Source organism: Notolepis coatsorum (genome assembly GCF_963971535.1).
Source record: "Notolepis coatsorum genome assembly, chromosome: 5".
NCBI lineage: Eukaryota > Metazoa > Chordata > Actinopteri > Aulopiformes > Paralepididae > Notolepis > Notolepis coatsorum.
The window spans coordinates 110781857-110809058 of record NC_140169.1 but is presented as its reverse complement, the minus strand read 5'-3'; the positions used below and the strand labels follow the sequence as shown (position 1 = coordinate 110809058).

Sequence of the window (27202 nt, the reverse complement as noted above, 5' to 3'; positions counted from 1 at the left end):
CTTCGACGGGTGAAGCCTTCACAGTGTCTCTGGCCCATTAGCCAAACGCTAAGCTACCGCATATACTTCTGTGATAACCCGTTTTGTAGCAGAGCCCTTCCTTTATCCGGCGCATTAATCAACCGCTCAACTACCGCATGTATTTCTAGGATAACCCGTTTGGTAGCAGAGTATATTCCTTCCACGCTTGCTTGTCTGGTGCTCTCCGGTGTTGACGTCCGTCCTTGTCTGTGTTCAACGCCGAAGAGAGCTTCCTCTGTGCTCCGCTCCACGTTGAACTCCCATCTTCCTTGTCTGATCTCCTCTCTGCCCAGCCTTCCACCACCGCCCCTTGCCGGCACCTGTAATCCTATCCCGCTATGAAACACCCAAGTTTAGAAGAGGAGGATCAAAAGGCAGCAAGTTAATAGTCGATATTCCGGGAGGGGTGATCAAAGAGAACCGCACGTTATTTGTCCATGTCCGGGCAGGTATGATCAAGAGCGGGCAACTGGTTACAACGTCCTTGTGAACACAGGGAATGCGAAAGATTACGTTAGCCAATCTGAATAATAACCAGACATATTCAGGTTGCTACACTAGGGTTAACAAGATGCAGGCTATCTCTACCCTAGGGTTAACAAGACGCAGGCTATCTCTACCCTAGGGTTAACAAGATGCAGGCTACCTATCTCTATGGTCAACAATAAATCATAATTTTCCTGCCACACCCTCTGTGTGTGTGTGTGTGTGTGTGTGTGTGTGTGTGTGTGTGTGTGTGTGTGTGTGTGTGTGTGTGTGTGTGTGTGTGTGTGTGTGTGTGTGTGTGTGTGTGTGTGTGTGTGTGTGTGTGTGTGTGTCTATTTATGTGTATATGCATGTTCTTTTTATTTAAATTGTTCTCATGTATTTCATCTATTGTTGATGCCCACCTCAGCACCTGTTGCAGGCCTGACCAACCTCATTTAGTCTCCTATGGAGGGTTGAGATCAGGGGATGTCGGTCCATCGTGGTGTGGGCCTGTGAAGCTATATAAATAATCTTGACTTAACTTGAACTATCAGGACCATTAGCCTATCACAGCCAAGGCCAGGCATGTGACATATTTGGAATATCAGAATCAGAATCAGAAAGGTCTTTATTGCCAAGTAGTTTACACATACAAGGAATTTGATTTGGTAATTTGGTGCGACATTAACGGACTTAAAAGGTAGAATAAGAATATAGAATATAATCTAAATTCAAATAGAAGTACAGTACATTATAATATAATTATAAAATAAAATAGGCCAATATTAAAGTTAACATGTTACAGGGGGAGTACACCCATTTTAAGAATCAATATATGTTATTACTATGGTCTAAGACGGTCCAGAAATATTAGTGAACATAAACAACTCTCACCTCTAGCTCTGTCACACTAGTGTGACTGGTCAGAGCGCAAGTTGAGTTTCTTCCATTTCAGTTTCACTGGTCCAGCCAGTCTGACCAGCAAGCCTGCCAAGTGTGTATCTAGCTTTCCAATCAATGTCTTTTGTCCTGAAGGAGTCCCGGACACCATCCTGATTGCGAGTGGCCAGAGGGAGTCTAGGCTTCCTCCCTCACTGTACAGCAGTAGGGAAGCTGTTGCTCCTGGACTGTGTCTCGACTTCTGAGCAGTGTAGATCCACTCTACATTCAGAACCCCATGCCCTCCTTCACTTTGACTCAAGAAAATGATCTTGAATAGAATTTCAGTTTAACCCTTTCACTACCACACTACAGAAGGTTAACCTCTTCACTACCACACTAGACTGCTAACCGTCTGTAGTGTGGTAGTGAAAGGGTTAACCTTCTGTAGTGTGGCAGTGAAAGGGTTAACCTTCTGTATTGTCACAGTGAAAGTGTTAACCATTTGGTAGTGAAAGGGTTAAGCCAGTTTCTAACCACCTCAACAGTTGTATTGTTCATCTTTCTGAGCAAATACCCCCCCCCCCCCCCCACACACACACACACACACACACACAACCACTGAAGCTAATGATGGCAGGTGGGTGGAGGCTTCCTGTCATTAAAAGTGGTCTACAGAGGAGAAAGTGCCATCCATCAACCTATAGCCACAGTTATATGGACCTTTCCTCATGTTTTCCTCTGTATTAGTGTACTGTGCTGCACCACTCTGGTGTGTGGTGTTACATGTTTCCACGATACTACTGTACTGTATGTATCAGGTAGGGCTGACCCCTATTAGTCGATTAGTCTACTAATCGGTCGAAAGGAGCCGTAGTCGACTGCCAACCTCTTAGTCGAATAAAAAAAATTATTATAAAAAAAAATGTTATATCATTCTTTCCAAAAGAAAAGAGACCTAGAAGTGTGGCTAACGCTAATGGCACGCATACCAGAGGCTAACTGCCTAGGCACAGAGGCACTGAAAGAGGATTTCACCCATCTAATGAACACACTAGACTAGACAAATATCAAGATGTATCCATCAATGGACCAATTGCATGCTTTTGCAGAGGACAAGAAGCCTTCAGTCGTAACCTCGTTCCCAGCTTTATCTCGAGAGGGTTAGGGTTAGGGTTAGGGTCAGTCGACTCCTTCAGACATTAAGCACCCCCCACAGCCCAAATGGAATGAGTGTGTGTGTGTATGTGTGTATGTGTTAGGGCTGTCCCCGACTAAGGATTTGGATAGTCGACTATGATTGGCCAAAATTTGCCGTTAGTTGACTATTAGTCGACAAAAAAAGAAAAAAAGAAAAAAGTTGAATATATATTTTTTTTTGCCGACTAATAGTCGACTAACAGCACATTTTGGCCAATCATAGTCGACTATCCAAATCCTTAGTCGGGGACAGCCATAGTATCAGGGTTATCATAGTTTTACTATTTCTATTAATTTTCAAAATGTATTTTCGTAAATGATCACTTTTAACTTTAGTTGAATTTCAGTTTTTCCAAGTTTTAGTATTTCAAAGATCATGCCCATATGGAGTTGTGAATAGTTGCACAATTCCCTATAGCGAATGTGGACTTGACATACGTAATGGGCCGAGTGCTAGTGATTAATGTCATGGATCCCGATGAATATCTGAATGTACAAATCATTACCATGTATTCCAGGAGGCTACTGTTAACTTTTCAATGTTGCCATTTTAAACTACAATGTGATGCAATGCAATGCTGCCATCTAGTGCCTCAAACAGTGCCCGACACTGACAGAAAGGTGGACATGGGAAGAAACACTGATAGTGTATCATCAACACATTCTTTCTGTGCAAAACATTGCTTATGAGTTGTAAAACATCTCATAAGCAGACAGAGTAAATGTGTAGGCTGCAGAGAAAGCCAGGAAAGTGTTCCCCACTCAGAAGAGCTTCAGCTTTAGCCTAACATACAGCTAAAACGTATTATTCAGTGCCTGATAAAATGGCTTAGATTTTATGTTGTATCTGTCCACTGTTACTTTTGTGTTTTTTCCCCCTATGTAAAGCGACCTTGGGTCTTATGAAAGGTGCTATATAAAACTAAGTTATTATTATTATAAGATGCTCCTAGATTATTTAATGTGTGTAGATGACCAGTTATTTCAACCCATGCCTGAAAGCAGCCCTTTAAAATACAGTAGCGTATACTTGACACTTTGATACAATGAAAGTTAACCTTAATTCTATTAACCTTTATTCTAATTATAATATTTCTATATTTCTGGACAGTTCAATCAACGTGTTTTAACATGCAATTACCTCCTAGGACGGTGTTGTCAGCCAAATACAATTTCTTTGGCTACTTCATTGATGGTGGTGGGGCTGATCTCGGACAACGACGAGAAGGCCTACCGGGAGGAGGTTGAGGTACTGGAACGCTGGTGCCAGGACAACAGCCTGCTCCTGAACATTGGTAAAACCAAGGAGCTGATCGTGGATTTTAGGAGGAGACAGCAGGAGACACACACACCACTGAGGATAAACGGGGCTACCGTGGACAGGGTGAGCAGCTTCAAGTACCTGGGGGTCCACATCTCAGAGGACCTGACATGACAACACACAGACTCAGTCGTAAAAAAGGTGAAGCAGCGCCTCTACCACCTGAGACAGTTAAGGAAGTTCAGAGTATCTGGAAAGATACTCCAGTCCTTCTACTCCGGAGCTGTAGAGAGCATCTTGACTGGAAACATCACTGCCTGTATGGAAACAGCACGGCACAGGACAAGAAGGCCCTACAGAGAGTGGTGCGCTCAGCCGAGCGTACCACGGGTATTGCACTACCACCCCTGCAGGTCCTATACAACAAGAGGTGCAAATCCAGAGCCTGCAGAATAATGAAAGACCCTCACCACCCCAACAACAGCCTGTTCATGCTGCTGCGGTCAGGCAAACGCCTGCGAACACCAGCAACTAGGACAGAGACACTTCGGCTCAGCTTCTTCCCCCAGGCCATCAGAGCCTTGAACACTGAACTCTCCACACACAAGCACACATGAGCACACACACTCATGCTGCACACGCTCACACTTATGGTCACTTTACAAAAGGAAAGGTCACTTAAGAATAGTATAATATAACTTGAGATTGTATAATATAGCATTGTATAACAGTGTACATAAAGACCCAGTGCCTCATCCGTAGTTAACAGTGTATTGCACTACCACAGGACCTAGCATGTCCTACCATGCTCTTCTTCTTCTTCTTCTTCGTGTACTTTCCGGCAGACTGGACACCTTTCGGCGTATTGCTGCCTAACAGGTTTATCTGCTCACAAGGTCTCTTCTCCTTCTACTCTACCGCCATCTACTGGAATCCTTCCTCCCCCACATTGTCCAATGACGTGCAGCTAACACTGCTTCCTCCTGACTGATTCCCCCTCTGTGATACATGCTTCGCCCCCCGTGGCCTGACTCTGTCCTACTCGCTCACTCACACCCCCCTTCTCTAACGCTACCTGATCAGCCACCCTGTTTAACTCCGTCAAAACATCCTCCACTGTCAACCCCTCCATACCCAAGTGTCCCACTGCTGCTAAAACTATCAACCTAGTCCTCTCTGTCCTACTACTAACCGTCGCTGTCGTATTCACTACTCCTGCCACAAAGGCCACCATACCTAACTTCTCCCTAAACACCCTCTCTTTCTTCGCCTGAACTTCCTCTACCACCCGATGCCCTATCCTAAAACCCTGCCCCCTATCTTGCTTTCCCTGATCCTCCTGCACTATCCTTACTGCCAACTGCCCTTCCCTAAACCCCTGTCCCTTGTCTTGCTGTCCCTGTCCTACCTTCCTAGCTGCCTCCGCATATGAAATTCTACCTTCCCTTCGCACCTGCTGGACCATTACATCTATCTTCATCGACTCACAACCCCAATACGCTACACTATGCTTCCCACAACAACTACAACACTTCGGCTCCACTCCCCATACTTATGCTCCCCACTACACCTACCACATCTCTGTCCCTTCCTACACCACCTAGCTACATGTCCAAACTCCTGGCACCTATAACACCTCAACGGATTTGGCACAAACTCCCTAACCCTATATGCCAAATACCCTAAAAATACCACTCTCGGACTAACCTCACCCTCAAACTGAATAACTATGGCCCCTCTCTTCATCCTCTCTACACTCTTAACTTTCCCATTGCGTTCGTCACTCCTCAAATCCCCTAACAGCTGATCCATACTAACCTTAATTGGAATTCCCCCAATCACCCCCTTGCACCCACTATCCCTTTTCTCCCCTACTATCCCTACTTCACTGACCTTCACTTTTCCAATGCTCTTCATTTCCCTTGCCCTCTCTACCTGCACTACACTTACACACGCTATAAACAAGTTCCCATCCCCCAACACCTTCCCGTACCTTACCTCACCTAACTGCGCTTTAATGAGCTTCGACAACTGATTCGGCTCTATATCCCCAACTCCATTTCCTCCCTCAAAACGCACCACTACATTCAACCCTACAAAACCCTTTCCTCTACCCTCATCCTCTGACCCACTCAAGCTATCTCCCCTCTCTTTCTTCCTCTTACTCCCCTTCCCCTCACTCTTCTTCTCCACCTTTGCCCACCCTTCTCCCCCACTCTCCTCCCCACTACACTCCATACTGCCACCACCCGTCCCCTTCCCTTCGTCATGACCCTTCTCACCCCTATCGCTGTCGTTCTCGCCCAACTCACTCCATTTACTACCATCATGATCCTCCCAATACCCTGGGCAGCCGCTCACAGGCCGGGGCCACCAATCGCGAGGTCTTCGCTGTTCCCGATCCTTCACAACTACACTGGTCGCCTCCCACCACCGACTACTACCCCCACACATGTCTTCGCTGCACAGTTCCGACGGAGGCAGACGCCGCCACTTGGCGCACCTCTCCAAATCCATCCTCCCACACGAACAAGCCATACTATCCCTGGCATCAAGCCGTAGCACAGAGCCACGTCTCCGAGAACTTCCTTGTGTTCCGCCCTCAAGTTTGCCGACAGCGCTCTCCACGTCTCCGCGGAACTACCTCCAGTCAGAAACTCAAAATCCCTCTGCAGTCCCCCGGAGTGATCACGACTCACTTCTTCTGTCAAACCCTCAAGTCCTACCATGCTCTGTAAATAACTCATGTACATATACCGATATGCCCTACTTTGTTTACTTGTTTTATTGCACAATGTCGTTCTATTGGATTCTTATTATATATTACTATTGTATCATGCACATCGTTGCGGGCAAGACCCCATGCATTTCATTGTATACTTGTATGCCGTGACAAATAAAACTCTTGACATGACTTGACAGTGAATGGGCATCTGATTTTATGGTTGAATTTTTTGTTTTTGTTTTCATACATAAATGATTTTAATCTTTTAGCAGGGTTAACACTTAAGAAATCCTGTACCCCCCAAATACCAGTGCAACTCATGTTGCCTCAAATTTTGCAAGAAACAAAAACATCCAATATAATTTAAGTAACATACACATTATATATATATATATATATAATACGAGTTGTTTATTCTTAAAAGTTGAGACATCACTTGGGACAATTTCAACACTCGTTTCCTCACATAATTCTATATTTTCCCAATGGGATCAATAAAGGAATATCTTATCTTATATTTACATACTAAATTATCATGGTGTGATTTAAGTGAATTGTTTACATTTTCAGAGCCTGGTACTGTAATGTAATTCTTTCATTTTATAATACATTCTAAGTAAATCCTTTTGAAGGCTTGTGAATCAAACTGAAGCCTAGCAGATGCATCTTTGAATCAGTTGTAAATAGTAAAAGGGTAGCTTTTCAATGTCCCAGTTTTTCCAAGCAGTTTATTGTAATGTATATTTTTCATATGCCATCGAATTTTCCATCTAGTTTCAAATGTATCCCTGAAAATGACATACTGCACCTTTAACCCTTTACTGCCACACTACCAAATGGTTAACCCTTTCACTGCGACAATACACTGAAGGTTAACCCTTCCACTGCCGCACAACAGCCGGTTAACCCTTTCACTGCCACCGTGACCGTCGGTAGTGTGATAGTAAAGGGTTAACCTTCTGTAGTGTGGCAGTGAAAGGGTTAAGGATATTGCTGGAGAGGTGTGATGACATTCAACGCTCAGTCTACACTATAATCAGAGTAGACTCCCCATTTACAAAATTAACAAATTGGCTATTGTCCTTACATCAATAGTAATTAGGTAGGCTCATAGTGGCCTTTCACAGAATGCTAATTTCCCTCCATATTGAAAGACAATGGTTGCCAACATGTTCATAATGAGAAAGGTATCAACAAAGCCGTTCATAAATTGGTATTTTATTACTGGATCTTGTCAACAAAATCACAGAAAAGTAATATTATGCTGTTCCAATGTTTTACCTACTCTTACCACTGCACAGAAATTAGGCATTTCCCCAAGTGAAAGTGGTTACAGGCAGCCACACTGAAAAAAGAACTACGACTACAAGTTCAACATGCAAGGCCTCCATTTAGGGCAACAAGTGAGTCTTGACCTTTTGTGATGAGGCACATCACTGAATAAAAAATTTAAAAAACACAATTGCTTGAAAATGTAGCCTAAAGGTTTAAGAGAATAATAAGTTTACGTTGTACACTGAAGCAAGATCACAAGCAACACCTGCCATTACTCTGCTATTATAAGTGCTGTGATGGGCCATCACCAATAAGGTAATCCTTCAAAGGATATCTAAAGTAAAAGCAAGACAAATTTATATAAAAGAAAAATAACATTCCTAAATCAGATCAAGTAACTCTCTTAGGCCTTCAGATTTAGCTACAGATAATATATTATACCTGTTGTATTACAAATTCTACCACTGGAAGTTGGTAACCTAAGCTCACACGTATTAACACCTATACTGAAATTTGTTTTACTTTGATCATTACACAATGAGACTGGTCAGTCTCTGCTACTACCAAAGGCACTATACAACACTATTGGGACTTCCAAGGTATATAATTTTGTAGTCTGCACTTCAATAAACTCCCTCTTTTTTTTTTAAACTTATTCTTCAATAATCTGCCATTTATTGTGACGTTGTTCCTTTGCCATCCAAACTACATATAAAAAACACAGGGCATGATGTCCATGTTCTCAATATTTGCCAGGTGAAAATAGCATTACTAATATGCACCTAGGAAATCATTTGTGACCCATGTAATTTAAATTAAAACACAAAACAGTTTGTTAGGACAAAAGAATAGGTTTATTTGCAGAGCTGCATTATCCCAATTTGGCTTGCCTTGGAGAGCTTGCTTATTAACAAGCCAGGAGCCTTCAGCATCACAAACATTTAGTCCAGCTGTGAAGACAAAACAATGACAAAGAAATAGAATAAATATATGAAATAGAATAGAAGTACTTTATGGATCCCGAGGGGAATAACAATTTCAAGAGATCAACCCACATCAGATCTTACAAGGTCATGACTAAATAATCAGTTTATACAAATTGTATAAACTGTAACCGTATACGTCGGCTACAAAGTGAGCCCAAGTCCTCACTCAGACGCCAACGTTAAGTCATGCTACTTTTTTTACATAGTGGTTGTCACCAATCAAATGTCTCAATACTTGCCTTTACAAAGCCGATATCTTTAGCGTATTGTCTGAAGCACTGGCGGCACATGTTGAGCCCGTATTTACGGATCAGACCATGTCTGTTCGAGCATACCCGGCTGCAAAAGAAGAAAAGTAACGTTAATAAAGTCACAATGCGGCAGGATGTAGAACATGCACGAGAAGCAGCATCTTCAACTGGGTGTAGCTTTAACATTGTCGTTAGCTGCGGCTAAATCCCTCGGAGTTAGCTCAACAGCTCATTTACAAAGACTTACAACTTTAACATGGATTGCATACAATTAACGTACTTCGACGAATGACAATCACAAAATTACTTTCGTTAACGCTATATGGAAATAAAGGCAATACACGTGAAATGGTCAGACAAACTCCACCGTGTACATATTGTACGGGGCGCGTTAGCTATCCCCATCATACGCCGCCATATTGGCTACAGCGCCGCTTCCCATGTGGTTCACATTTTGACCTGACTATTTGACTATGGAGAGATACATAAAGTCGCGAAACTGACTAGAAATAGAGCCCTTTTTGCTACTTATCACGGTGTGAGTTAAGACTGACCAGGATCGGGATCCCTGGCCGAATTTTCTGGGGTGACTCCAATAGAGCTGTTGATGGCCCATCTTGTCTCTTTCGCTCGTGTATCGGAAAAGAAAGAAGGAGGCTGCGCGTGCGCAAATAAAACTAGGTAGCCGACGGAAGAAAAACGTGGCGCCCCCTAGCAGCCACTCCAATAGGGGATATCTGCAGGGCGGAAGTTGCCCAATCTGGGGATTATCTCCGAGGCTGCAGCTGGAGGCTACTCCAGAGCCCAGGCGTGGTTTGAGGCGGGGCTTCGTGGCGTAGACTGATTGATTGATTGATTGATTGATTGATTGATTGATTGATTGATTGATTGATTGATTGATTGATTGATTGATTGAAAAGTTTATTAACAGATTGCAGAATGGGTACAGTACAGTACAGCTCAATACATACAATTGTTAAGGGGATGCAGACCAGAGAAAGACTTTCGTCTTGTTTACATCAGGGTCCCCCATTTTCAATTCATCATATGACATACATGACATACAGATAGACAGTACTGCTACATCTATACATTTATGACATATCAGATTTGCAAATACAGTACTGTTGTGTTACAAAAAGTGTCCAGAAAAAGAGTGCATATACATTTGACGTAGAAACTGTACATTGGAGGAGGTTGGGTGGGTGGGGTTGGGTGGGTGGGGGCTGTACATTGGAGGGGGGGGGGGTTGGGGTAGGGGGGGACACACACTGTACACTGTACATTGGAATACTGACAAAGCCATACTTGGTAATTTGTTGTACAACTGGGTTAAGACATTTGTAGGGGCCAGTTTCGAATTGCAGTCTCCCGTAGGTGTTCTTTGAGAGTGTTTTTGAAAGTAGGTAGTGATTCACATTCCTTTACAGCTTTGGGTAGGGCGTTCCACATTGATGTGGCATAATTGCGAAACGTGTTTAGTCCCTTGTTTGAGCCGAATCTGGGTTTAACATGATTTGTGGAGCTCCCTCTGGTGTTGTGATCGTGGTATTCACTGACCTTTGGGAAGTATTTTGACATATACATGGGTACCTTGGTCGCGTAGTGTATCTTGTAGACCAGGCCCATTGCAAGTTGCTGTACTCTGTCGTCTACTCTAAGCCATCCTAGGTTGTCAAAGTGGGCCGGGGTGAGGTGGGTTCTAGGAGTCCGGTGAAGCAGTAGTCTGACTAGCTTGTTTTGAGATGTTTGTAATTTGTTTTTTTAGTGCCTTTGAGGTGCTTTGGTACCATGAGACAAGTATTAGTTGCCTGGACAAGTATTTGCACTACTGCGCATGCGGATGAGGGGGGGGGGGGGGGGGGGGGGGGCTCTCTCGCTCGCTCCCCTCTCCTGGCTATAGTCATGACAAACTTAAACAGTTGTTGGGAATGTATGTCCATACATTGTTTGCTGGCTACATGTCACAACAATATGACCAATCATTTTGTGTCATGTACTCATGTCACAATTGCAGTCTTAAAACATGTACCCCGTTGCCTCTTGAAGGGTCATCTATTAGACAAGTACAGTACAAGAGAGGGTAGTGCGATTTTATATGTCTGAGGAGAAGACTGGTACTCATCATCTTCGTCTCCACAAAAAGAAAAATGACATGTGAAGTATGTTGTGTGCCAGGTTCAAACAGTGCTGTATATGTACAGTTTATTCCTACTCCTATCCAAGCTCCGGGAGGGTCATCAAAGAGAAGTCGCCTTTTCTCAGTCCTTTCCCCACAATGGTGGAATAACTACCCACCCAGTTAGGACAGCCGAACCCGTCAATCTTTCGCCGTCGACTAAAGACGCACTTCTTCAACCATTATCTCAATTAAAAAATTAAAATAAAAAAATCTAACCCTAACAGAATGAATGAAGTTTCAAGTTTCTTTAATAGTTGTCATACAGAAGTACAGAATACTTTTATACAAAATGCTTCTTACTGTTACGCTCCGAGACTGTGCTAGACAAGATAAGTATCAATAACATAGTATAGCATGTAATTAGAAGTAGAAAATGAGGTCACAGTGTTCAGTATAGACATATGTACATGTTCGATGCAGATAGACGTAACTGAGTTACCATATAATATACAATACTATGCAGTGTACTAATATACAATACTATATAGTGCAAAGCAGAAATGGGATGAGGTTCAATTTAGGTACAATTTACAGTAAGGTGTACGAGTTGTAGTGCAATCCTTTATTAATAAATATAAAGTGTGGGGAGTGGGTGCTACAGTGTGTTTGTTTAAAGTGAGTGTGTGCTATAAAGTGTGGGGAGTGGGTGCTACAGTGTGTTTGTTTAAAGTGAGTGCGTGTGGATGTGTGTGCTATGTGCGTTTGATGGTTGTTGTGTAGTGTTCATTGTTCGTTGAGCAGCCTGATGGCCTGGGGATAGAAGCTTCTTCTGAGTCTTTCTGTGCTCGCCTTGAGACTCCGGTATCGCTTGCCTGACCGCAGCAGTTCAAAGAGGCAGTTGTTCGGGTGACTGGAGTCCTTAATGATTCTCTTAGCCTTGCCCCTGCACCGCTTGTTGTAAATGTTCTGGAGGGTGGGGAGCCCCCCTCCAATTGTGCGTTCGGCTGAACGCGTCACTCTTTGTAGTCTGCTTCGGTCTTGTGCAGTGCTATTCCCAAACCAGGAGGTGATGTTGCCAGTCAGTATGCTCTCTATTGTACATGAGTAGAAGTTATTAAGGATCTTCTGACTGACTTGGAACTTCCTTAGGCGCCTGAGGAAGTAGAGGCGTTGTCGTGCCTTCTTCACAACACTGTCAATGTGTGTGGTCCATGTCAAGTCCTCGGATATGTAGGCTCCGAGGTACTTAAAGCTGTTCACTCTCTCAACCGGTGGCCCGTCGATGCTGAGGGGGCTGTAGTCCTTGACCCCCGACCTTCTGAAGTCCACAATCATCTCTTTTGTTTGTTGAAAACTTTATTTAACAGATTGCAGAATGGGTACAATACAGTAAGGCTCAATACACACAATTGTTAAGGGGATGCAGACCTGAGAAAGACGTTTGTCTTGTTTCCATCAGGGTCCCCCATTTTCAATTCATATAGACATTTATGACATACACAACATACATGACATTTATGGCATAGGGACATATAGGTATTTAGTACTGATACATTTGTGACATAAACGGTATTCAAATATACAGTACTGTTACCCCTAGATCCTGACAGAGTATATACATATGATGGGGAGGGGACTGTACATTAGGAGGGGGTGGGGGGGTGGGAGAGAAATATACATACGGCAGGGAGGGAATATATACATGCGGTGGGGAGGAGACTGTCTATTAGGAGGTGGTGGGGGTTTTGGGCATTTACGGTGGCCAGTTTCGAATTGCAGCCTCCCGTAGGTGCTCTTTAAGCGGTTTTGAATGTGGGTAGGGATTCACATTCCTTTACAGCTTTGGGTAGGGCGTTCCACATTGATGTGGCATAATTGCTAAACGTATTTAGTCCCTTGTTTGAGCCGAATCTGGGTTTAACATGATTTGTTGAGCTTCCTCTGGTGTAGTGGTTGTGGTATTCACTGACCTTTGGGAAGTATTTTGACATGTACACATGGGTACCTTAGTCGTATAGTGTATCTTGTAGACCAGGCCCATTGCAAGTTGCTGTACTCTGTCGTCTACTCTAAGCCATCCTAGGTTGTCAAAGTGGGCAGGGGTGAGGTGGGTTCTGGGGGTAAGGTCAAGTAGTAGTCTGACCAGTTTGTTTTGTGATGTTTGTAATTTTGTTTTAAGCGCCTTTGAGGTGCTTTGGTACCATGAGGTGCACGCATAGTCGTAGTACCCTTGAATGAGTGCTCCTGCCAGAGTCTTCAGGGTATTCTTGTTTACCAGAGAGGAGATCCGGTACAAGAATCTAGTTCATTGGTTGACCTTTTTTATTACATTGGATGCCATTTTGTCACAGGAAAGATTTGCCTCTAGGATGGAACCCAGGTAGGCAGTGGCGTAACTCTCTCTCCAGGTGTGCCGGGGACAGATTTGTGGGCGTGGCGAGTGACGTCGCTGGGGGGGGTTAGGGGCCCCCCCCCCCCCCCTCTCTACCTTGATTTTTTTTTAATACCAGGGGTGCAATACCGCATTTTCCCAGGCGGTGGCGCCATTTCTCCATGTAAACGACACACTGAGCTCATACATACAGAATTACATTGCATTCAGAGATCTCCAGGGTTCAAACAACCAAAAAACAATTATCCTCCTCTAAACCACCATTTCATCTCTGATGGCTCCCATTGTGAAATGTATTTACAATACAAGGATGTTACAATACTTCCATTGAATATGACAACAACAACAACAACAAAAGCTATGGTATGTCATAAATGTATAGATGTAGCAGTACTGTCTATCTGTATGTCATGTGTGTCATATGAAGCCAGACCAGCACTCTCAGGTTCAAAATTTAATGGCAGCCCCCCCTCTCTACCTAGATTTTTTTTTAAATACCAGGGGTGCAATACCGCATTTTTTGTATCTTTTTTGTATCACAAACAGTACTGTATTTGCAAATATGGTATGTCATAAATGTATAGATGTAGCAGTACTGTCTATCTGTATGTCATGTATGTCCTGATTAATTGAAAATGGGGGACCCTGATACAGTACAGCTCAATACATACAATTGTTAAGGGGATGCAGACCAGAGAAAGACTTTCGTCTCGTTTACATCAGGGTCCCCCATTTTCAATTCATGACTGAGCTGTACTATACTGTACCCATTCTGCAATATGTTAATAAAGTGTTCAATCAATCAATCACTTGGCCCCAGAACCTGGATAAACACTTAGATTCCCAAAAGTAGTGATAGACTGTAGCCTGTAGGTACCCAGGTCTGTTTGACATTTCGAACATATTTAAAGGAGATATTGAACGGCCCATTTTGTTAGTTCTTTTTTCAATACGTTGCTGCAAACTATAATTTTTTTTAAATATTGAACCACACAGACAGCAATCAGAATACTGGCATTTCCATAACGCTTTCATCTCTACAGTATATTTTCAAAAACATGAGGAACAACTTTGCTTGAATTGTCTTTATTATGAAAACTAAAACAGGACGTTTGCATATTCTCAATGTTGCTGTCGACGTCGTCGCGGTCGCGTCGATGTGGGGACTTGCTTCTTCAAACCGGGTGGACAAAGTTTACAGACAAACGTTAGATTGTTTCCGTCTGAGTCAGTACTGACTTTAACGTTAAACTATTTTAAATCCCCAAGCACCGACGTCAAGAGGTAGAGTCTGACTCTGAGCGAGTGCTGCTCTCGACCTGCTGCTGCGCAGCGCTCAGCTTCTGCTCGCAGACGCAGATTCAGCTGTTGTTGTGATGAGTCTGATGACGTAGCAGGGGTTGCCAGATCGGTTGGTTTTCCACATAATTTTAAAGCCTGTTTACGGTGTATTTTAACTGGGTTTTCGGCTGAAATACATATGAAATCTGGCACATCTTTGAACGCCGTTATAACAGAGTGCTGAGAATGAACGCACTTTTGAACTCCTAGTGCTCCTAACTACTAAGTGCAAGCCCAGATAAGTACTCGCTATTTGCATATCAATAGCGCCGGTCGTATTTAACACACCTGACGACCGGCGCTATTGATATGCAAATAGCGAGTGCACTCTCAGTTGATTTCAGGAACGCACCACACACACACACACACACTGCTGGTGTCGTCACTGCTGCTGGTTTAGCTCTAGATAAGGGCAAGAATGCGACCCCCATCTACTCTTTGCATAATAGTAGGACAGGTAGTCAGAAGGGGGGGGGACATAACTGCATTCTGAAAAAATGGGGGGGGGACCCATTCCGCGGTCCCCCGTGGGAAATACGCCTTTCGTATTTCCTTGTGACAATATTGTCACCCACTGCAACTGAGAAGCCGTCGGTCTTGCTGAGTTTGTTATTTGAACCGAAGAGAATGGACTCTGTTTTGCCCATGTGTAATGATAGTTTGTTATCAGCGAGCCATATGCAGATTTTGCCTAGTTCCGAGCTGTCATGCACTTGTCCTAATAAACTAACCTACACTGTAGCACTCAACACTTTATGAACATTGTTACTCTAGCTGATAGAGTTGTGCCCTTCCTGATGACTTGTCGTACAGAACTTGTAAGTCGCTTTGGATAAAAGCGTCAGCTAAATGACTAAATGTAAATGTAAATGTATTCCCCCTCAAATGTATATACTCTATTATTACTATATTTTTGTATCACAAACAGTGCTGTATATTTGTACATCTGGTATGTCATAAATGTCTAGATGTAACATTACTGTCTATGTAAACGAGACGAAAGTTAAGTTGTGTATGTGTGTCGTAAACGAGAGAGGGAGCGAGCGAGAGAGCCCCCCCCCCCCCCCCCCCCCCCCCTCATACGCATGCGCAGTAGTGCAAATACTTGTCCAGGCCACTAATACTTGTCTACGCCACGAAGCCCCGCCTCAAACCCGTCCCCGCCTGGGCTCTGTGGCTCTGCAGATATCCCCTACTCGCCTCACTGGAGTCTGCAGACACCAGTATATACTCCAGGTGGCGCCAGTGGACCACAACAGCAGCCATATACATTTGCGTGCAAACTAGTCATATAACGAGTTTGATTGATTGATTGATTGATTGATTGATTGATTGATTGATTGATTGATTGAAAACTTTATTAACAGATTGCAGAATGGGTACAGTACAGTACAGCTCAATACATACAATTGTTAAGGGGATGCAGACCAGATAAGTCAACCAACAAACTAGATTCTTGTACCGGATCTCCTCTCTGGTAAACAAGAATACCCTGAAGACTCTGGCAGGAGCACTCATTCAAGGGTACTACGACTATGCTTGCACCTCATGGTACCAAAGCACCTCAAAGGCGCAAAAAACAAGATTACAAACATCACAAAACAAACTGGTCAGACTATTATACTTGACCTTACCCCTAGAACCCACCTCACCCCTGCCCACTTTGACAACCTAGGATGGCTTAGAGTAGACGACAGAGTACAGCAACTTGCAATGGGCCTGGTCTACAAGATACACTATATGACTAAGGTACCCATGTACATGTCAAAATACTTCCCAAAGGTCAGTGAATACCACGACCACAACACTAGAGGAAGCTCAACAAATCATGTTAAACCCAGATTCGGCTCAAACAAGGGACTAAACACGTTTAGCAATTATGCCACATCAATGTGGAACGCCCTACCCAAAGCTGTAAAGGAATGTGAATCCCTACCCACATTCAAAACCGCTCCTACGGGAGGCTGCAATTCGAAAAACTGGCCACCGTAAATGTCCAAACCCCCCACCCCCTCCTAATAGACAGTCTCCTCCCCACTGCATGTATATATTCTCTCCCCGCCGTATGTATATTACTATATTTCTCTCCCACCCACCCACCCCCTCCAAATGTACAGTCTCCACCCCACCGTATGTATATTTCTCTCCCCCACCCCCTCCTAATGCACAGTCCCCTCCCCATCATATGTATATACTCTGTCAAGTCAAGTCAAGTCAAGAGTTTTAATTGTCATGGCATACAGGTATACAATGAAATGCGGGTGGTCTTGCCCGCAACGATGTGCAATACAGTGGTACAACATATAATAGAATAAAAAAATAAAAACATTGTGCAGTAAACAGGTAACAGGTAACATGGAGTGACATCTCTGTATCTGTACATAGTTATTTACAGAGCATATGGGACATGCTAGTTAGCTTTGGTAGTGCAATACACTGTTCCTGTTATTCTAATTTAAAGTGTCCTTTCCTTTTGGCCATAAGTGTGCGTGTGTGCGACATGAGTGTGTGCCCGCTCATGTTAAAGTGTTAAGTGGCTGCTCGTGTGTGAGCGTGCACAGCGTGCGTGTCGTGTGTGTGTTCATGTGTGCTTGTGTGTGGATAGTTCAATGTTCTGAGCACTCAATGTTCATTGTTCAGGGCTCTGATGGCCTGGGGGAAGAAGCTGAGCCTAAGCCGCTCTGTCCTAGTAGCTGGGGTTCGCAGGCGTCTGCCTGACCTCAGCAGCTGGAACAGGCTGTTATTGGGGTGGTGAGGGTCTTTCATTATCCTGCAGGCTCTGGATTTGCACCTCTTGTTGTATAGAACCTGCAGGGGGGGTAGTGCAATACCCGTGGTACGCTCGGCTGAGCGCACCACTCTCTGTAGGGCCTTCTTGTCCTGTGCCGTGCTGTTTCCATACCAGGCAGTGATGTTTCCGGTCAGGATGCTCTCTACAGCTCCTGAGTAGAAGGACTGGAGTATCTTCCCCGATACTCTGAACTTCCTTAACTGTCTCAGGTGGTAGAGGCGCTGTTTCGCCTTCTTTACTACTGTGTCTATGTGTGTTGACCATGTCAGGTCCTCTGAGATGTGGACCCCCAGGTACTTAAAGCTGCTCACCCTGTCCACGGTGTCAGGATCTATGGGTAACAGTACTGTATATTTGAATACCGTTTATGTCACAAATGTATCAGTACTAAATACCTGTATGTCCCTATGCCATAAATGTCATGTATGTTGTGTATGTCATAAATGTCAATATGAATAAAAAATGGGGGACCCTGATGTAAACAAGACAAACGTCTTTCTCTGGTCTGCATCCCCTTAACAATTGTGTGTATTGAGCCGTACTGTATTGTACCCATTCTGCAATCTGTTAAATAAAGTTTTCATTCATTCATTCATTCATTCATTCATTCATTCATTCATTCATTCATTCATTCATTCATTCATTCATTCATTCATTCATTCATTCATTCATTCATTCATAAAGACTTTCGTCTTGTTTACATCAGGGTCCCCCATTTTCAATTCATCGTAACATGACATACACGACATACAGATAGACAGTACTGCTAAATCTATACATTTATGACATACCAGATTTGCAAATACAGTACTGTTTGTGATACAAAAAGAGTATATACATTTGACGTAGAAACTGTACATTGGAGGAGGTTGGGTAGTGACTAGGTGGGGTGGGGTTGGGTGGGTGGAGGGGACTGTACATTGGAGGTGGTTGGGTGGGTGGGGTGGGGGGGGGCACTGTACAACTGTACAAGCAAAACTGTACATTGGAATATTGACAAAACCATACTTCGTAATTTACTGTACATTGGAGGGGGTTGGGTTGGGACATTTACAGGGGCCAGTTTCGAATTGCAGTCTCCCGTAGGTGTTCTTTGAGAGTGGTTTTGAAAGTGGGTAGTGATTCACATTCCTTTACAGCTTTGGGTAGGGCGTTCCACACAACGGTCAGTGAAACGATGAAGTACTGCTTGCTTGCTTCGTTACTCTCTCTGAAAATATTCTTAATGGTTTTATATGCATACAATTAAGAACACAATCATCTATTATTATGAGATAAAATTCACCATGTCAACAATCCTGGGATTGTCAACACTAAAGAGAAATATATATTTGTTGTGATAAGTACTATTATGTCATGCATAATCACGCCCCCTATTATTTATCTTGGAGGGATCATAACTGTCACATTCAGTATGTTGAATTGAAAATGCCATTCTGCAATCTGTTAATAAAATGGTCAATCTATCAATCAATCAACCCAATGGCTAGCATTTCTATTTGATTATATATTTATATAATATATAATTTTAACGAAATACATTCGCATGATGAAATACTTAATAATAATAATGTGATAATGTTGTTGACACACTTGAAGTCGCTTAACATTGCCAGTGGTGCTACAATGTATTTATGTGCAGCATAATTAATGCCACACACACACACACACACACACACACACACACACACACACACACACACACACGCACGCGCGCACACACACGCACACACTCTGGTGCCCCCCACTGGACCAATGCATTGTGGGACAGAGGCAGGCTGTGGTTCCGTATTTGATATGTTGATCAGCTAGCTGAGCTGGCTGGGAGGAATGGAGGAGAATGATGAACATCTCGCGTCACCGTTTTGATCATCCTCGTTGAGACTGAGAGCACCGCACGACTGCTTGAGTTTAGGTAACGGTATCTGTTAAAATACTTTAATTGGCTAACGATGGAGTTCGCGACGCTGTTGTACGGTCGTTCTTATGGAAGGGGCTTGCGATAACAACCGCTAGCTACTGTAGCTGAGCCTTATTATAAACATGAATGTAACGTTGCTGTTCTTGTTTAGATTTCACATAATGCATTGTCATTCTCGCTCCAGCTTGCAATCCGTTGTATTTCGCAATACATAGAGACGTATGGTGTAAATGGTACAGTGGATAATATAGTTATAGAGTGCATGATGTCGATGGCTTGCGCATAACGTTAGCGCCTGTATCGAACGACCAGTCCCGAACAGAGAAAAAAAACTAACGCGGCTCCTCAAACATTGCATCGTTGTTTGTGTGATTTGGGCGAATATGTTGGTTGTTTGGGTTACATCGACAAAATAGATTACCACGAGACGGTGTCTTTATGTTACATTATGTAGCCTAATCTGAATCAGAATCCAGGGGGTTGCAGAGTGAGTAGCCTATTGCACAATCATTATCAGATGAAAGTGTGTGAAGAAAGGAATGTTTAGCCATGACACACGAGTCGAGCATGCCATAAATACATTTGTATTAGTGTAGGCTATTAACGTTACCTTCCTTATTAAACACTTAAAAGACCATTGAAGTATAGAGCTAGGCCTAGTTAATGATCAAGTGAATTGAGGCTACTGTATAGCTCTTTCCATTTTGTTCATGTCTTGATGATATGTGTATTGATAGTGACAGTGCCTCTCTGCAGAATAGAACAGAGAGGTCAGCCTGGATGCCAGTTCAAGTGCACGGATGACATAAACTAAAGTTGAAGTTTTGAAATGGAGAACGGATTAGAATTGGCTTGCCAGACGAACTAAGTGAAGTATAAACGTAGCCATAGGCATCGCTGGAAGTGTTAACTTTGCAGGAAGCGGCACCCCACAAAATGCACTTGAGACTACCGTTATTGTACAACCTTTTGTGTGTAGAAGGCTACTAATAACATAACTAATGATATACCTGTTTTTGTCTTTTCTTTCCCTCTAGCGGGTTCATGCACACTGCTACCCTGCTGCCTCCCAGCAACCAACATGCCTTATGGAATATTCATTTGGCATCACTGACATTCCAAAGGGATCCATGTTTACATTTCAACAGCTCACATTCCTGGCAGTTAGCATCTAAAGAGCCTTTTTTTTTTTTTTTTTTTACTAAACCAATCCTGGCCTAAGCACAACATTGCAATTGCAAAATCGGTACATCCCGTTTCTCCGCGGCCAACTTCTCTTCCCTCTCAAGGGGGCGACTGCCTGTCATGAGATTCCGAATCTACAAGAGGAAGGTGGTGATACTGACGGTGGTGGTTGTCGTCTGCGGCCTGGGGTTCTGGAGCAGTGGAAAGCAGAAGAGGAGCAGTAGTGGATCGTTCCCCAAAGAGGTGGAGACGGTGAGGAGAAGCAGCAGCAGCAGTAGTAGCATCAGCAGCAGCAGCATCAGCAGTAGCAGCAACAAAAACCAAGGACAGGCCACGCCTGCCGTCAGCCGGGTGCCAGTACCACCACCTGTCATACAAGCCAACGACACCCACCCGGAGAAAGAGAAGGAGAACGAGAAGGAGAAGGAAAAAGAAAAAGAGAAGGTGGCCAAGCCAGAGGTGGACAAGCCAGAGGTGGACAACGCCACCTTGGTGTACCGTGGCATCGTCTTTCAGCTCAACTTCGACCAGACTATAAGGAACGAGGGAAGGTTTAAGGCAGCACGGCAGAAGGATGACCTGGTGGTGGTGGTCCAGGTCCACGACCGACCTGACTACTTGAAGCTGCTGGTGGACAGTCTGAGAAAGGCCAGGGGTGTGGACAGCATGCTGCTGATATTCAGCCATGATTTCTGGTCCCCAGAGATCAACCAGGTGGTGGCCTCTGTCGACTTCTGCCAGGTCCTCCAGATCTTCTTCCCCTTCAGCGTCCAGCTCTATCCCCAGGAGTTCCCTGGCAACGACCCCAAGGATTGCCCCAGAGATATTCCCAGAAACGACGCCTTAAAACTGGGCTGCATCAACGCAGAGTACCCTGACTCGTTTGGCCACTACCGCGAGGCCAAGTTCTCCCAGACCAAGCACCACTGGTGGTGGAAGCTGCACTTTGTGTGGGACAGAGTACGGGCCCTGAAGGACCATAAGGGTTTGGTGCTGCTGATCGAGGAGGACCACTACGTATCTCCAGACTTCCTCCATCTCCTGAAGCTGATGTCGGTCCTCAAGAGGGAGCAGTGTGCCGACTGTGACATCCTATCACTGGGGAGCTACAGCCACATCGGCTACTCCAGCAAAGCCAATAAGGTGGAGGTCAAAGCCTGGAAGTCCACCGAGCACAACATGGGGATGGCTCTGAGCAGGGAGACCTACCAGAAGCTTATCCAATGCACAGATGCCTTCTGCACGTATGACGACTACAACTGGGACTGGTCTCTGCAACATCTGACCGTGGCCTGCCTGCCCTCTTACTGGAAGGTGATGGTTAGCGAGGCGCCACGGGTCTTCCATGCTGGGGACTGTGGCATGCACCACAAGAAGTCTGCCTGCATGCCAATTGGCCAGAAGACCAAGATAGAAAACATCCTTCAGAGCAGTGGGAACCAGCTGTTCCCAAAGAACCTTCTGATCACAAAGAGACTACCGGCTAACGGTGCCGGAGGGGTGGCCCCTCATGTTAAAAATGGGGGCTGGGGAGATATCAGGGACCATGAACTCTGTAAGAGTTACGTTAGATTACAGTGACCTTATTGCTACTATTATATTATTATCTCTTTTGCATCCTCTTTAAAGAAAAGAAAGCCTTTTAAAAAGAAATCTTTATGGACTATTCTTCATATTGCCTGTTTTACTGGACTGTTCCAAATTAAAAAAAAAAAGAAGAAAAAAAAGTCTGTTGGGTTTGGGCCTTTTTGCCACACTGTGTTTAGATCTATTTTTTTTATTTATTTATTTTATTTTTATGTCATTGTTTTTTTTGTGGGGCTGCTATTACTTGACGAATTGGCTGCATATTACATGACTAATTCTAATGTTTTCTATAATGGATCTGATTGTAAAATGTAAAAAAAAAAAATCCTTTACGCTAAACTTAAAGTCAAGATACAGAACATTTGTAAATTGTGGTCAATTGGAGATAGAAGTGCTCACTGTGGCAGTCATAAATCTGGGGAATCTGTGGACTTTGCAATCCCTGTGTGCATGTATAATTAATTAGAAGGTATTTATATCACATACATTTGCAGAGATCAAAGAGGATCCTTAGAGACACCTTGTTCCATTTGAAATTATCTCCCACTTAGCTTACCTTATCTTCAACAGGTATCTAGCGCACAACCGAGTCTCGTTATTACTTGGGTGCAAAGGGAAGTCGGTTCAGGTACACTGCATTAAAAAGACTGCATCATCATTATCAAACATGCCACCAGTAGCTGCTCCAGATGCTGCACTGCTGGCCCTCACTAGGAAAACACTGTAATACATTTAACCTGGCCTTGTTTTAGACCGACTTCGACCGAGGGGGCAAATTAGGTTAAGTGAGTGGCACATTCATTGTATTGCTTTAGAGGCGTTGGCCAGCCTTTCACTTTGCTAGAACCCTGCATTTCATTGTATCTTCGTGTAGAGATCTTGATACCACAGGTAAATGTAGGCAAGGTCCCTGGGGATATTCCAACACTCTTGATACAAGTTTCTCATTCCCAGTGTTGTTGCTGTAGAGAGTGCATTTACATTTTAAGTGCTTGGAGTACGGCTTAGTATTGACCGGTTCCGCTAAGAGCCAAGCTTGGTGGCTTCTCTCAGGCTGCATTGATTCCCCCACCTCCCTCTCTCCGAGACAATGTTTTACAGCCAACCCTGCGCACTGTTCACAATGTGAAATAACTGCAATGCCATCACTGGGCTCCCCATGCATATTCAAAACCTCCTCCAGCATACAGTGCTGTGGGCCTACTGTTTGTTAAAAGAATAGTTCTACACTCTTGACAGCCATCACTGATATAGATGGTCTGCTCTGCAGTAAACAAAACATACATTTTCTGGTATCCTGTTCCCACTTTATCCAATCAGGAGAGATAACTCCACACTGCAAAAATGGTTACATTTTGGTTACACCGATGAGGGCTAACAAAGCAGTCTTTTTTGGCGCACATTTCCAGCAGTAGGCCGCCGGACCACTTCAGGGTGAAAAGTCCCTTTTATATTTAATCATAATTCCTAATGTAGTGTGGCCTAGTGTGAAGGCATGTGACAGTGCTCAGGGCTGCTGCACTCTCTAGTCATGTGACCACCAGTGAGTATCACAGCTGCCCCCACGGTGAGCAAGCCCAATTGAGCCTGTACCTCCAGGGTAAGGCTGCTTAGAATAGAAAATAATCAAGGAGAATGGCACCTTGCTGCTATTAGTCGACCGGACAGACCTCAGCTATAACCTACAGCACTTTCCAAATATAAACCTATGATGATGATGAACACATAGCCTGTAATAACTATACATTTACAGGCTACTCTGATCTGGTCACTTAGAAAAGAGGAATAATCCAAAGTAAACACTGAGTCCAGCTGACATGAAGATTGTCTTTTAGACCATCGTAATCGGTGGTAGTCCACAGTGACAGGAAATGAAGAGCGCATCTTATAGACCTAAATCTGTCTATACATAAAATAATCTTGACAACCATAGCTGAATCACTCTGCCGTTTTGGTTGTGGGGATGAAAGGAAAAAAAGACACCTGCACACTGTCTTTACCAAGTAGCAACGTTTCTTCAAGTATGGCCTAGCACGTGGGAGATAATTGAATCCATACTATAATATAGCCTTACTAAAATAGAAGACCTATTGAGGAATCATCAATAATGATTATTTCACCAAATGCACTTCCTTGTGATTCCTGATGATTTCGGATTGTTAAAACATGCTCCAAATAGATCGCTGATGTACACCTGTCCTTGTCTTCCGTATGGACTGCTCTCCTATGCACCTGTCAACAAAGATCAGGACAGAGGCGTGAAAACACTATTTGTTCTGAGGACGGTCAGTTAAATGTTCATGTTCAACCAGAAAATCCCATGCCTAGGTTCCCTTAAACCTCCATCCTTTGCATTCCTTTTTCCTCAAGCAGGAAAGATGTCTCTTAAAGCAACAGGGGTAGCTGGCAAAGGCTCTTTACATGTGCAAGATGAAGTAACATTGACTAAAATGTATGATCAGTGATAGGTTATCAACAACCTCAGTAACTCCTGCCAAAGCATCTTCAGTGGTCAGTCAGTCATCAATGGTAGTATAAGTCCAGTTCAATTAGAAAACTCCAACTCAAATCCATAGGCCATTAAGTCCTGATGTTGTCAGTTTGATTGTCTCCCCTGTTACAATGGATTGCAGGCTCTAGTCTACAGTATAAGTCAGTGTTAGAACAAGTATCAACGTCGTCTTTGGCTCTGAATGCAGAGAGACCCATGCTTATTAATCATTAATAGCCATTGCACACGTTGCTAGGTAAACAAAACTCTGGGTCAATACAAAGGCATGTACGCAGGGGAATTGCATCACTTTGAGAGGATGAGTAATGCAGGAGCTTGCTAAAGCAATAGGGTTCTCATTTGGATTGGATTCCTATCAAAGCAGACCCATCCTCAATGAGCATGCAAGATAATGCATTGCTTTGGGCATTTTGCTCTGAACTTACTTATTTAATTTTTTTAATGTTTTAACCTAGAATGATTTCAATGCAACTAACAAACTTACCGATATTAAAATGAATGGAAAATACTATAAGATGAGAATCATTGTGATTAGGGAATTCAACTAGTTGATTTGACCAACAGTAACATAAAAAAAAATGTCATACAGGAACACAGGCCATTTTACAGAATATATATATACATATACACAGTATGTAGACATATTGTATATAGCCTATATATATATACACACATAAATATAGCAAAGATACAAACAGTAAGAAGACATTAATATCCCTGGCAACACTAGCACATACATCAATAATATTGACCTTTAATGTCGGAGGCTTGGCCCAGGCAAGCTACTTCATCACCTAGATTGCCATTCTATGTTTGAGGCCCCGATAATACGTTTACCGGTATGTGAGACATCCCCAAAACACCAATCCGGAATTACACTTGCTCAGCGTAACGCAGCATTGATTTGTGCCGCCCATGAGAGATCAAGGAGCCAGTCAGAGCTGGACAGACTCTTGAGTGACCGTGATGAGTGATTCTCCCTGGGAGGATGCACTGAGTCTGCACCATGCACACCGCCTGTCCTGTTATGCCCCCCAGAAGTCTGTATTATGATTCCACGTGCTCTTGGCGATGGAACACACTTTCTATCCACCAGGGACTATATGTGATTTCTCTGTTTGCCAGCCATAGATTACAGTAGCATAGTTTTATTTCACAACTAGGATTTCACAAAAGGCACATCTATAGAGGATAGAATACAGCAGTGTTTCCTCATATACACAGATTTATTTGTGGCGGACCAGCACACAGCAATATCAGATAAACCCACCACAACTGACACAGATAGCATATTTACAGTGCTTCTTATGGGGTACTGTAATCCACCACCACATTCCCTTTCATGTACAGTAATTGGTGGCAGGGCCGTTCCTAGGCATAGGCCATACAAATGGTCACCTAGGGTGCCATCCATCTAGAGCAGTACCAGCCACTAGGCCAAGAGGAAGAATTTGTGGGAATAAAACGCCCCTATATTCTGCCTCAAGATTTGTAATCACAAAGTAATTTGTTGCTCTGGCTTTCTGACAAAAGACAAATAAAAAGTGGTTCAGTGTAGTAGGTGAGTTAGCATATTGGTGAGGGGAATCACTAAAAACCAGGCATGTCATGTATGGCGTCACGCATCACGTACCAGTGGGCGGGTGAGGTCCAATGAGGTTAAGGTTAGGGTTAAACTAGGGGTGGGTTTATACTAATGAGATGCCTGGATTTTAGGGAGGGCAGGGAGATTGGATTGGCCCCAGTGAGGGTAACGGTGCCAGTCTAAAATCTCACCTAAGATGTCAAATAATGCATAAGGGCTGGTCCTGACTTGAGGTTAATGTAAACAATAGGCTCAATATCATTAATAACAAACATGCTTTGTAATCTATAGTCAATATTAGAGGGGGAATAAATGTTCTAATGATTTTGCAATGCCGCCTCCTAGTGGCAAACTAAGAGGTATGTTGGTAACTAAAACAGAACACCAGATAAACCCTAAAACTATATGTAGCAGCGAGCAAAACTCAAACACCATATGTCCAAAAAAAACACAAAACTTAATTACAGATATTGTTATACAGAACATTTCTTAATTTTGTCTTAGCATCACACACATACACCCATCACAGATGGAGTAAAAAGTATGATATTTGCTTTGAAATGTAGCCTGGTGGAGTGAAAGTATTAAATGTGCTATAGCGATAACATTTAGCCACTATATGTCGTACTAGAGCACCAGCATGTCATTTATCCAATCAGGTGCATTCCACATGGGGAAATGGGAAGTAGGGAGCGGATAC

The 27202-nt window shown here is 43.5% G+C and overlaps 2 protein-coding genes across 2 annotated transcripts; one reads left to right on the top strand and one right to left on the bottom strand.

Annotated features, from left to right (window-relative positions):
* Positions 1–8660: 8660 nt before the first annotated feature.
* rps29 (ribosomal protein S29) lies at positions 8661–9772 on the bottom strand. Its single transcript, XM_084314000.1, has 3 exons — positions 9621–9772; positions 9055–9154; positions 8661–8779 (listed from the first exon to the last, which is right to left on the bottom strand). The coding sequence occupies exons 1-3, from the start codon at positions 9680–9682 to the stop codon at positions 8771–8773; spliced, it is 171 nt and encodes a 56-aa protein (XP_084170126.1). The 5' UTR covers positions 9683–9772; the 3' UTR covers positions 8661–8770.
* A 9730-nt stretch (positions 9773–19502) lies between these two features.
* On the top strand, positions 19503–22797 carry mgat2 (alpha-1,6-mannosyl-glycoprotein 2-beta-N-acetylglucosaminyltransferase). The gene is made up of 2 exons (XM_084315273.1): positions 19503–19627; positions 20671–22797. The coding sequence occupies exon 2, from the start codon at positions 20939–20941 to the stop codon at positions 22397–22399; it is 1461 nt and encodes a 486-aa protein (XP_084171399.1). The 5' UTR covers positions 19503–19627; positions 20671–20938; the 3' UTR covers positions 22400–22797.
* Positions 22798–27202: the final 4405 nt, after the last annotated feature.